The following is a 12870-nucleotide window of genomic DNA, read 5'->3' as shown; positions in this document are numbered from 1 at the left end:
TATATATATATATAGTAATTTTTGTATATTAAAAAAGAGGTTGTGTACTTGGATACATGCCAATTAGGCAACGAAATCTTGAAATCAAATGTTTCAAATTTTGAAACACTTGAATTTAGGAATGTTTGTATAATATTTATCAACCTTATTTACATTAAGAATTGACACCAATATTCTTTGAAAACAAGGTAGAATCCCTCAAGATGCATAGACTGTCTGTAAACCAACTCCTTTTCCTTTGGATTTTGATACAAGGGCAAGAGGGCGGGAAGAAAAAAAAAATAAAAAAAAAAAAAGATGAGCATGATTCAGTTCTTACTAAAGCAAATTCCCTTAGAAACTTGCACAAAACTATAATGTTAGAAGACATAAGCTACATTCTTAAGGAGCTCATTGTCTGAGTCTCTCAGTGATCTCCAGATCAAACAAATTAAAATTACAGGCAAAAGGATGTGTTTCCTAGCTATCCTCCCTGTAGAACTTCAGGGCCTCTTTCTGGCTTGGATATCATGATATGAAAATTCTGTACTGAATTAAAGTTGCAAAGATTCAAAGAATCAAAGTTTCTGAATATGAATAGTATTTCTGAGAAAGTGTCCTGGAGTGGCATGAGCCTTTAGAATCTGAGACTTACTTGCCTCACAATGGCTTTTTATGTCAATTGAGATATAAACCAACATTAAAATCTCTGCAAAACTAAGCCGTATGTAACATTTACAATACATTACAATAGTTTATGGGCAAACTATTAATGCAGGACAAACTGTATCACTTGGGGAAGGAAGAGGCTTTACTAAGTAACTTTAGATGGAAAAGCAAAACAAACATTGAATTCGAAGGCAACTGTGTGCTGAATGCCCTGCTTGCCTTCTCTGCACCTGAAGTACATACATTAACTAGGCATTATCAAGTCACCACTAATTTGGCTAACGGCTAAATAAAATACTCCTAAATCTGTTAAACACGAACCCAAAACTCTGTTTTGCACAGTGGAAGAAAGAGATAATTGTGGTAAATTATTAATTCAAACTTTCATTTTAAAGTTCATTTGCAATAAATTAGAATAGATTATATAAACATTAATAAATTATTTAAAGTTAAATTGGACAATATTTTTAAAAATGTTTTCATGTTAATTCAAATAATCAAATTACATAATTTTATTAATTAAAAAATTTTAAAAAATAGAACTGTTATCCTAGCCCATTTCCCAGGGATGTCAATGACAGGTTTTTAACCGATTTTGATAGAATCAGAACTGGATCCAGCCTCCTTTGATTGCCATTATTCTCCTTAGAATTGAGGACAATAATAAATATTGTCAAATTCACAGCTTGGGAAATCTAACGTACTCTATATTGTAGAGTTCGCTATGATTACTTCACTATATTAATAATCTACTAGTGGCAATTTTAAAGATTAATGGTGATTACTGTAGGCATTTTTACACATTAATAGACAGTGACATGTAGACAATAACATAGTATAGTTACATACATAATTATACATAGACAGCTTCAATTAGTCACTGTTTTAAAACCACAAATATAAACTTTTATACACAAATGTACACATAATACGGAGTAAAATGTTTGATGACAGATTGCAATATATATGTGTGTGAGTTATTTTATACTTAAATATACTATTAGAAAAAGTTTATGCATGAAAAAGCTTTTTTTTTGTTTTTACAAATATAAATATGTAGATAATGCTACAGTATAAATTACAGCATATACTTTTAAATTTAAACATAGATCAAACCCTTCATAAACCTTCAAAATAGAACAACCTATTAGGTATTGCTATCAGCTATGATGATTTCTGGTAATTTTCAAAATATTTCCTATGATGTTTTACAGGGCATGACACTGCTCCCACTGAAGTAAATGGCTGTTTCCTATTTAATTAAATGACTGCAGGAACAATTGCTTAATAAAACTACATGGACTATATTTCACATGCATTATTGTTTCACTGTTATCAAATAAAATAACAATATAATTTTTAAAAGGCAAGGGGAAAGAAAGTGACAGAAAGAACAAGAAAGCAAAAAATATTACTGAATGCTAGCGTACCGATTTCCACGGTCCCCGATGCCATGAAACATCACCAGGGCAAGAATGCACATTACATTGTGCCATATTAGGAGGCTTGTCTAGAATTTCACAGTTTTGATCACCCAACATTTGGCCAGTAGGAAGCTGACAAATCACCAGCCTTGTCTTTATTCCATCTCCACAAGTTTGAGTACACTGAAATATAGAATTTTATATGCAATATTTTTGTTAAGAGAGTCAACACATACTGTTAAACTGAAAGGATACAGCAATAATCAGCACATATTATTATTTATTATTCTATTTTAATATTCCCTGGACACTCAATTCAAGATTAAGGATGTACAATCTAATGTCATATAATGAAAAAATAATTCTCTCACCAAAATGTTTACCAAACTACGTTGTTTACCAAGTGATTTCTACAAAAAGTCTCAGTTTCAGAGAAGCTACTCTACCAAGGAGAAGTAACCATTTGTGAGAATAAATGTGCATAGATATCTCTGTTTGATAGGAGGAAAAGATAGAAACTGGTCTTAAAACAAGTTTTCCCTGCCAGAAGAGAGAAAACTCAGACACTGGGCACATTTTCTCACAGTCTAAGTTATACACACTAAGTGTAAAATATGCACAGGATATGTTTTTTGGGTTTCAGTTTTCCTGAAATTCTTCAATACCAGACAAGAAGACTATTTCTCATTTCTAATGAGCTATTAAAAACAAACTGATCAAAACAGAGGAAGTTCCAATAGTTTATAGCTATTTACCATATTTCCAGAGGATTCTAAATTATAAAAAAACTGCAGCATTTGCATTAAGTCTGCAGCTATGGACAGAAAAAACTTGACGCTCAAATTGTCCTTGAGAGCTAAATGGCTACATCTAGCCAAAAGGAGGGAGTGGGGAAAGAAAAATTTAAAAATCACTCAACTTTTCTTCTTTTCTCAACTCTAGATACTGATGTATCAAGAATAAGAAAAGAGGGCAGGAATCACAAGAAGTTGGATTTAAATTAATTCCGAACTAATCGGCTTTAACTCTTTCTCCAGTGTTTGAGCAAGAATGGCGTGGTCAAGGTATGACATTACACAGCATAGAGAAATCATTCTTTGTCCAATAATGTTTCATCAAAACATTCTAACCCAGGCATGTCTTTTAGATGCATTATACTATCTTTGTTCTTCTAATTAGTAACTATAACCCAGTAGATACTAGTACTTGCAGTTATTCTAGTCAGTACCTATGAAATTTGATGCAATAAGGTTTCTGCCTAGTTTCTTGTGCTCCTTTTTTTCTTAGACTAGCTATTACACTGAGGTTTTGCTGCATATAATTAATCTTTTTGTAATAGAAACTAATTTTGTATGTCTCAAGATTCAAGATGCTACTGCAACACTCAATTATATGTTGTACACCCTTAGCCTCACACAACACTTACTTCTTCTGGATGTATATTTACACTACAGTTCTAGACTTGATTAAAGAACAAAGTTTAGATGAACAGGTTGAAACTCATTCTTTTAAAATAAGTAAAAAAATGGTGCTCATTTCCATTCATAGTCAAATAACTATGTTACTATTTCTAAGCTTACTTGGCAAATAACGTTTCCCTTTGAAAGAGAAATGATCTTACTTCTCCCCAGTTGCCATAGTTCCATCGTGGGCAGGGTCCAGAATCACAGTGTCTTGACTCTGGAGGTTTTGTTGCCTCATCACAATAACCAGCACTTCTTCCTTCCTCATCTTGACATACTACAACTCGACGGTGAAATCCACCTGCACAAGTACTAGAGCACTACCAAAACATATAAAAATATGTATCATCATTGCTTAATCAGAAAAAATGTAAAATACTTTGGTTAAAACAACTTTAAATTATTATTTTTATTGTTAACTTTTAAAACTGAAATTTGCAAATAAAAATTAGTGCTGTGTAGAAGTATGTTAAAGTCAAAATTACAGAAAAACTGCATTTTTAATTTAGTATATTCTTAATAACAATAATAATAATATTTAAAAAAATAAATCTGCTTCTCTTTTGTCCAAATCTGTACTGCAATAAGATTTCTAGAAATGTTAACACATGTGAGAGAACAAATTCATATATTAAAAAAAAAAGAATCTTACTGCTCCCCAGGGTCCAGTTCTCCATTGATATCCTCCCACAGAGGGACGGTTCCACTGGTTTATATTGTCTTGCGGATGGTGTATTGGAAGGTAACCTATTTCTGGAAAATGGCTTGGATGGTCATCTACTTTCGGAATATGATGATAAACTGGTGGACATGGTGGCATGTTACATTCTTGTTCTTTGGAAGGTCGGCCTTCAGGATCACAGTAATTCTCGTTGATTTGTTGATGGTAGTTGACACAGATAACTTGTCTTGTTACTATTCCACTATCACACGTAACTGTGCACTGACCAAAAATTAACCCAATATTTGTGACAGAACATTGATAATTAATAACCAAAGACATTTATATTTACTTTTGACAATATGAAACATATCCTTTGCTTTTTTCAAGGGATGCAATTTCAATCACACTTGCACAGAATATGAAGTTCAAACTTCTAATCAGAAACTTCAGCCAATAATCTAAATAGACACATTTTAAAAAAATAAGTCACAATTAATACTCACAGGAGACCACTTTCCAGCTTGCCACTCTCCACATGGGCTAAAGCAGCTTGAAATTTCAGCTGGTCGAGGTAAATGAGCACAGAAAGATTCATCTGCTATTCCTCCATGAGCATCTCTACAACTCACATAGCGAGCGCGATCACCCTTCCCACAGGATGCAGAGCACTGTCAGAGAACAATCCAAGCTCATCCTCATCGCACTTTAGGAGACTAAAACAAGATCATGCAAGCATCTAAAATACTAACAGAGCTTAGTATCAGTTTGACTTTAGAATTAAACACTGTGAACCAGATTTCAATCTCACACTGACAGAGCCATGCATTCAGGAAAGAAAGTGAAATATTGCTGGATAGTTTAGGCCTTAAGAATTCCTGTTGGCTTGGAACTGAATTGCATGGCCTTAATTCTTGTGAAGCAATTCAGCATATCTGAACAGGTAGCATTTCAACTGTAACATGGAACCATGACATAGTTGCAAAGGCAATATTTTTATTTATTAACAATAGAAACATTAGAAAGTAACTTTCAAAACATTTTAGCTATTACACAGTGATGTAATATTTACATCAACCGATACAATAAAAACTGATATTCGCAATTCATATGCCATTCTAGTTTATATTAGCATGTTCCATTAAGCGCCTTCTGATGCCTTTATAGCTGAGAAATTCAAGGTAGATTTAGTTAAGAATTTCAGAGTAGCCTCAGTCTATGCCTTCTTTACTGCCATTTAGTTAAAATACTTATGCAAAGATATAATTGTGTTAAATATTTTGTTAAGAACCTCAAGGCATTAACAGACACACACACATTTTTATAGATAATCTTAAATTTTCACATCACTGCCAAGTAAAACTAATTTTCAATACTATCAAAATCAAAAATTCTTTAATTAAACAAAGTTTGTGTGGAAACCATTTTTCTAATGCTTATTTTACAAATTGTGTAAAATCAGACCTTAAAAACCCAACTCTTTAATATTGCTATTCACATAAAAGATTTAAATAATATTTTAGAATGAAAGACATCCTCCATAATGAGAAGCTGATCAATTATTTTTTAAAAAAAAACACTTCCTTGTACACTCTCAATCATATGAAAATTATTTTGCTCAGATCCCCAGTTCCTAGAATCCTGTTTTTTTCCCCTCCTTATTTTCCCTGGCTAGATTTGAAGCACACAGAATTTCCTGGAGTGTCTATCTCTTCCTTAAGAAACAGGTTCTTAAAAAAAAATTTCAAATTCCTTTAAAATTTATCCCAGGCAGATTTCAGCCTGAAAAATATATTAATGAGAGCTTTATGGAAAAATGGGTGAAGGAATGGAGGACTGCTCTGCCAGATGTGACCACTATTACTTTACATACTGGGGTCCATGATCCGTATCTCCATTGAGTCACCTTCCCCATATGAACTAAAGGAAGCGATGTAGTCCATAATTTTGTATTTTCTGGACAAGAGGGCAATTCACATTCCTGTGGAGGTGAGAAAAAAAAAGCTTTCAAAATACACATTTTGGAAGAGCTGCATGTAAAGCCAAGTGCTCCAACAGAGATAAATGCTGCCACTACCATAAGCCAGTATTATTTAACAAATAAATATAATCTTCTAACTTTTCCCTGGAATTATTGAAAGGCTTTTTATTGGATTGTTTTGTTTAAAATCAAGAGGCAAAGAAAATTTATTTGATGTTAAAAATGTATTAGTAATAACTAATATTTGCACTTTTTTAAAGAACTGTGTTGGGCAACTTGCTGGAGACAAGCGGCATAGACATTACTGTGTCCTGTTTCATAGCCACATGCAGTACAGAAGACCTGAGTGAAGACAGTGGCTGTGCTGTCCTGTCCTTTATATCTTCAGCTACTGAGAACATTAAATTGTCCTGTTTCAGTCAAAAGCTGAACAGGTACCACAATTAAAAACACAAAGCATACTCAAACCCAGTGTTTTCCCATGTAAGTGAAAACAAATTTTTACAAATTACTTGGGTTTCATATTTTGAAATTTTATTCAATAAGGCATCAGAGGGCTGGTAGCTTGTGACTGGTTTACTCTGGACCATAGAATCCTTTTTTTTTTCCTCTTCTCCTTGAGACAGAGTATGCCCTCAAAGAAACATGTGATTACTAGCTTAGCTGGATATAAATGGGACGTATTAATCCAGTGGCCAGATCAACATATTAATACATAACACCTAAGACATCAATTGCTTTTACTTAAATATAAACCCACTGAGTGTATTAAAACCATTTCTCCTGAAAAATTATAATTTAAAATAACAGAAGTGATGAAGTAAGTAAATTGAGACAAGAAAAGGTAAAGAACCATGTTTTGGCTGTGGACGTTGTCTATCTGGCCTTTAGTAAAGTCTTTGAGACTGTTTCCCACAGCATTGTCCTGGAGAAACTGGCTGCTCACAGCTTGGATGGGCATATACTTTGCTGGGTAAAAAACTGGTTGTATGGCCATGCCCAAAGGGAAGTTTAAATTGGATATTAGGAAGAATTTCTTTACTGAAAGTGTTATCAGGCATTGGAATGGGTTGCCCAGGACAGTGATGGAGTCCCCATCCCTGAAGGTATTTAAGAATTGTCCAGGCATAGTGCTTAGGGACGTGGTTTAGCCAGGGGACTTGTTAGTGTTAGGTTAATCACTGGATTTTATGATCCTAAAGGTCTTTTCCAATCTAGGCAATTCTGTGATTCTGTATGATAGTAATACCATACTGAATTATAATTCATGTCTACACAGTTTGAATTGCTTTTAAGAACTATACATAAGCAGAATTTTAGAGAATATCAAGTCAGTCAGGTGCTATTATTAAGCATCATGGCAAGCAGTCTCATTATATTCTACATGTTGGAGCTTCCTCCCACCACTCAAATAATCAAAGGCCTTTGTATCCCTTCAATCATATACTAAATTTTCCAATCTCAAAATTACTCTTTTTTTACTTAATTCTCCAGGTCAAATGCGAAGTTCAGGAAAAAAGCAGATAGTTTCAGCATGTTTTTCCTCATTTTAAAACTCATTTCCTGCAAGTTTCCTCAAAGAGTCAGTAGACAACTCTTGTATTTAGATGCTTTTAAATAAAAAGTACAGTCAACTAAAAGGTATTTTTTAACTTACTTGGTTATCTCTAGGACGGGTAGCAGCATTACATTCCCTGTCATCATCCAAAATAACTCTGTAAGTCCCAGTAACACATTTGACTGCACGCATCTGGTATCCACGTCCACAAGTTACAGTACACTGTTAAAGAATACAAATGATTACTAGGATGGTGTTAACTTTCTTCATGGCAGACCATACAGTGCTTAAACAGTGTCCATAACACACTAATATTTTGGCTATTGTTGAACAGTGCTTGTGCCGGATAAAGGTTTTCTCTTTTTCCCCCTTCTGCCCCCTGCAGTGAGCAGGCTGGAAGTGGGGAGGAGTTTGAGAGAAACAGCCAGGACAGCTGACATGAACTGATCAAAGTGATAATCCATGCTATATAATGTTACGTTCAGCAATAAAAAATGGGGTAGAGGAAGTGTGGGGCAGAGAGTAAGAGGTAGGTTCCAAATGAATCACTAGCTGCAGCTGTTAAATGTCTTTCCCCTCACTACAGAGTTTGACAAGAGCATATTCAAAGGCAGCACCTAAAATGTTAGATGGGTGAAAATTCTACGACAGAAAATCCTATGACAGAAATCTCCTCCTATAAATGCTGTGATTCAAGCACAAATACTTGTAAAAACCTAGTTCATTAATAGCTATTGCCAGATGGTATGGGGGAAAAACTCCAATGGAAAGCTCTGCTCCAGTGACATGAATTGGTAAATTGCTGTACAAGTTACTCTAGCAAGGCCATATACAGTGATTTTTTTATTCAGAATAATTATATCATGGGATTGAAATAATTTTTTATTTATTTTTTGCATTTAGGATGTAGGAATGGAAAGCCAGCATCTTGTGATTAGAAGATTATTCAAAAGGAATTCAATATTATGATAGACAACAGTGTGGTTTTCTCTAACATGAAAAAAAATATTGCTTGAGAAAAGCTCTATGCAAAAGAAACTTCTAAGTTAAAAATATACTTAATTTCCAAAGTTATATTTATTCTGTATTTTACTAACAGGTTATATGTAAAAAAAAAAAAAAGAATATCAGCTGCTCTTCAGTTATGAATTCTCATTAACATCCAAGAAACAATGAATAATCCAACACTTCTATAGGTTTGCGTAATCTGATCTTATGAAAGCTCCATGACATTGAGTACCTTATTATTCCTTAATTAATTCTCATCTATTTGGTGAGAAAAAATTCCTTTGCAAATTAATTCACTTTTCTCCAGAATTTTGAAGCCACTCTGGTATACATTAAATGAACATCATTACACACAGGAACTGAAGGTCGAAACAGAACATAACAATAAAACACTTTTTGCCTACATATACACTTCTGTGATCTTAATTAAAGCTACCATGTAAGTATGTCCACAGACCTGTAAGTATTTGGCCTTTTACCTGTCTCGTTCATCTGGATGCTTTGCTATCTACATTTTCATTATTCTGGAGATGTAATACATTAATGTGTAAAAGCATCTTCAATACTAAGGCTCAGAGTCAAAGACTATTTTAAGCATTTAATTTTTATGTGGGTGTTCCTAAATTACAAGTTCAATAGTCAATAGGAGCAAACAAACAAGTGAAATGATTCAACTAAAATAACTGCTTAAGATCCAAATAAAATGTTTAAAAGATATTGTTTTGTGATCACTCATAGTCTGAACTTGAAAGTAAGAAGCCAGGAATCCATATGTACTCACTGATCCCCAAGGCCCTACTTGCCAAGATGCACATTCATGAAGTTCACACGGCGTTATTGATTCTGGTCTATCATTTGGATTACAGAAATCATCTCTCAGTTGTTCATCATTAAGTTGGCACCATACTTGACGATGCTTCATTCCTTTGCCGCATGTCACAGGACACTGTAAAATTATTAGTCATCAGTTTGTAAAGACATTAATCTACATTAATGGCTTCACTTTCTTTTAGGAATTTGTTGGATTTTAAAGATCACATAAATAACAATCCAATTCTGTATTGTGAACTGGTTGAAAGAAAGAAGTCAGAGAGTTGTGGTCAATGGGACAGAGTCTAGTTGGAGGCCTGTGTCTAGTGGAGTCCCTTGGGGGTCTGTACTAGGACCAGTACTGTTCAATATATTCATCAGTGACCTGGATGAGGGAGCAGAGTGCGCTGTCAGCAAGTTTGCTGATGATACAAAGCTGGGAGGAGTGGCTGACACATCAGAAGGCTGTGCTGCCATCCAGTGAGACCTGGACAGGCTGGAGAGTTGGGTGGGGAGAAATTTAATGAAATACAACAAGAGCAAGTGTAGAGTCTTGCATCTGGGAAAGAACAACTAGGTTTTTTTATGAACTCTCAATTTCATGAAAACATCAACCCCAAAACACCAAACACTTAAAGCAGCTTATTTTAATATCCGTGACCAGGACCAAAGGCATCTTAAGTTTTACATAGTTCATTACCTCACTCCACTCACTAACAGACCAGCTTGGACATAAGAATTCATTGCATATCTGTGTTACAAGTCTTGGAAGTTCCTGGCATTCTCTGTCAGGAAGATGACGACCCAAATTGTTCATACAAAAAGCTTCTCTGGTTCTGACACCTCTTTCACAGCTCCTGGAACACTGCAGTGTACAGGCAATATTATGAAACCAGAAACACAACAAAAAAAAAAAAGGTCAAAATACATTATCAGTCTCAAAGGTGAAACACATTAATGATTGTGTTAGACAAACGTATCTGACTTTTAATCCACAGACTACTGATAATATACTGATATATGCGAGATAAATTTGGCACTTTGTTTAGTAGTTCCAAGATAAAAGTCTTTAATAAAGAGTAAAGTTGAAATCGTCCTTACTCCTTTTCTCCAAAACACTCTCAGAATTAAATTGTTAAGACTGTAAATAAAATATACACCTTTAACCACCACTAGGTCTTCTTTGCTGACTTCCAAAACCAAGCTGCAAACAATTTAGCTAGAGTTGCTTACAAAAATACAAGGAAATTTCTGAAATATAAAGACTGGTATTAGTTCCTCCTACAACTCTGCATTTCTCAAACATTATTTTCTTTTAGTTACATAAACAAAAAAAATGTACATAGAAATAAAAATTTTATATGAAAACTAGCTAGAACTATGATGGTACAATTATAAGGTTTTGAATTTGTACCTCTGACCATTCTGTGTAGTGCCAACTTGTTAACATACAGTCACCATGGCAGGGCTCTCTGGTTGGTGGTTTCTGCTGATCAGCACAGTACTTATCATCCACTGGGGCACTAAGTCCTTTTGAAATAGAGTATTTCATGCAGTGGATCTCTATAGACCGATACCCTGGGCCACACTTCGATGTGCAGTCACTTTTGCCAACATTGTGCCACCTACAAGGATAAACTGTTATAGAAAGCTAACTATGTTTTAAAAAAGTAAGACCACAGTGAATAAAGCAATCAGAGAACATACTAGGAATTGTCATGTAAATACAGACATGCATTTTAGGGAACAGACAAAACTATAAACTCTCATGACTGAAATTTTCAAAGCAATATAGAAGAATTCGACTCATAGGCTTAAAAACATCTTTTTAAATTTAAAGGATCTTTTGTTTTCATCTCCTAGATGACTTTGAAAAATGTAAGATAGAATTCTAATTGTTCATCCTCTGAACCCTTCAGCATGGGCTTTCTTGGAGTGCAAAACCACAAGTCTGTTTCAAATTAGTTCCAGTTGTGCGTACAGTCCTGGTGAAAAATGTATTCTGCCCAGCAATACAAGTTTTTGCACCAGGACATAGAGAACAGATTCACAATCCTAGCAAAAGACTTTGTACTTTACCAATAAGAATTAGAAAAGTACAGTAATTCTAGTTGGATTCAGAGCTGTAAATATAATGTATAAACCCATTATACAGATTTGAGGAAAGCAAGGAGAGACAGGAAGGATGAGGGAGGTAGAGAGGGTGGAGGGACAGAGGACAAAGCAATCTGAATTAGTTTGTTTCAATCTCTGTCAACAAAAATATGTAAGACCACAACAGCTTCATGAGTTAGGAATCTCTTTTTACCTTAATTCACACTCTGTATTACACTCCTCAAAGACATTTGGTACAGTGGGTAAGAGTTCACATCTCTGATCAGACACTACCACATGATCAATTTTACGTATGCATGTCATTCTTCTTCTTCGAATACCTTGAAAAGGAATCATGGGCTAAAATAAAAGTGCCTTTTTACACTAATAGATTCCATTCATCATTTAGGAATTTAATTGAGATAGCCCATTAACACTAATCATTCTATACAGCAGATTCTGCACAAACATGCTGCTTTGTGCACCTGATTACATCCCAGGTGGAGAACAACCTAGTCCCAGTCACCCCTGCCATCTCCCAGCTGTACTACAGTGGTCTCACAAGGATATCAGCTTGCAGAAAACTGCAAAATTGCAACAGTCCATTTACTCCTCAGGCTAAGTATTCCAAATGCCTCACGCCTGTCCTTTGCTAATTGCCAAAACTGTGAAACCACCGTGTTAACTTAGAGGTTACGATCCTTTTCTTCTTCTTCCTCTTGTGACCCTTTTCTATGTTCTTCTACTTAAGGAAGTAGAAAATTTGATCACAGGGTACCTAAAAGATCTGGAGTGCTGGAAGAAGGAAGTACCACCACTGACAGATGCACATAAGCATGTCTACAGCCTGACTTAAAAACAGAAGAAACTCACCATCACATATCTACAGGCTTTTCTAGCACCTGCTAATAGGAGTATCTATCAAAAATCTGTATGCACACTTTGTATATACACTTCATACCTATTGTGGTTCTATTTTCACACTGGAATGGCCTACGTTAAAAAAGTATAAAATATATCTTTAAATAGCTTCACCCCATGTAGCAGATAACCAAAAAAGACAAAAAAAATATATAAGAAAGATACTAGACAAACCAGTGACCATCTGGAAATAGGATAACAGAAGCCTAATACATAGCAGTAGAGATACAATACTGCTTTTCTAAGGATGCATTAGACTTGATTCAACTTTTTTTTTTTTTTAATAAACCATTCCTATGGCT

General features: G+C 34.6%; 1 protein-coding gene across 1 annotated transcript in view; it reads right to left on the bottom strand.

The window, feature by feature from the left end:
* Positions 1-2069: 2069 nt before the first annotated feature.
* Positions 2070-12870, bottom strand: part of LOC104517511 (A disintegrin and metalloproteinase with thrombospondin motifs 20) — a gene marked incomplete at its 5' end in the record, with an annotated part of 30787 nt that continues 19986 nt past the window's right edge. The window contains 10 exons of the mRNA XM_010164025.1: positions 2070-2255; positions 3694-3855; positions 4188-4478; positions 4703-4867; positions 6070-6177; positions 7835-7957; positions 9525-9689; positions 10254-10418; positions 10968-11178; positions 11862-11988. Coding sequence (XP_010162327.1) covers positions 2070-2255; positions 3694-3855; positions 4188-4478; positions 4703-4867; positions 6070-6177; positions 7835-7957; positions 9525-9689; positions 10254-10418; positions 10968-11178; positions 11862-11988 — 1703 coding nt within the window. The remainder of the gene's footprint in view (positions 2256-3693; positions 3856-4187; positions 4479-4702; positions 4868-6069; positions 6178-7834; positions 7958-9524; positions 9690-10253; positions 10419-10967; positions 11179-11861; positions 11989-12870) is intronic.

The sequence above is a fragment of the Antrostomus carolinensis genome, unplaced genomic scaffold (assembly GCF_000700745.2).
Source record: "Antrostomus carolinensis isolate BGI_N321 unplaced genomic scaffold, ASM70074v2 scaffold13063, whole genome shotgun sequence".
Taxonomy (NCBI): domain Eukaryota; kingdom Metazoa; phylum Chordata; class Aves; order Caprimulgiformes; family Caprimulgidae; genus Antrostomus; species Antrostomus carolinensis.
Note: the sequence above shows the minus strand (reverse complement) of the source record. Positions and strands in the feature narration are given on the sequence as shown.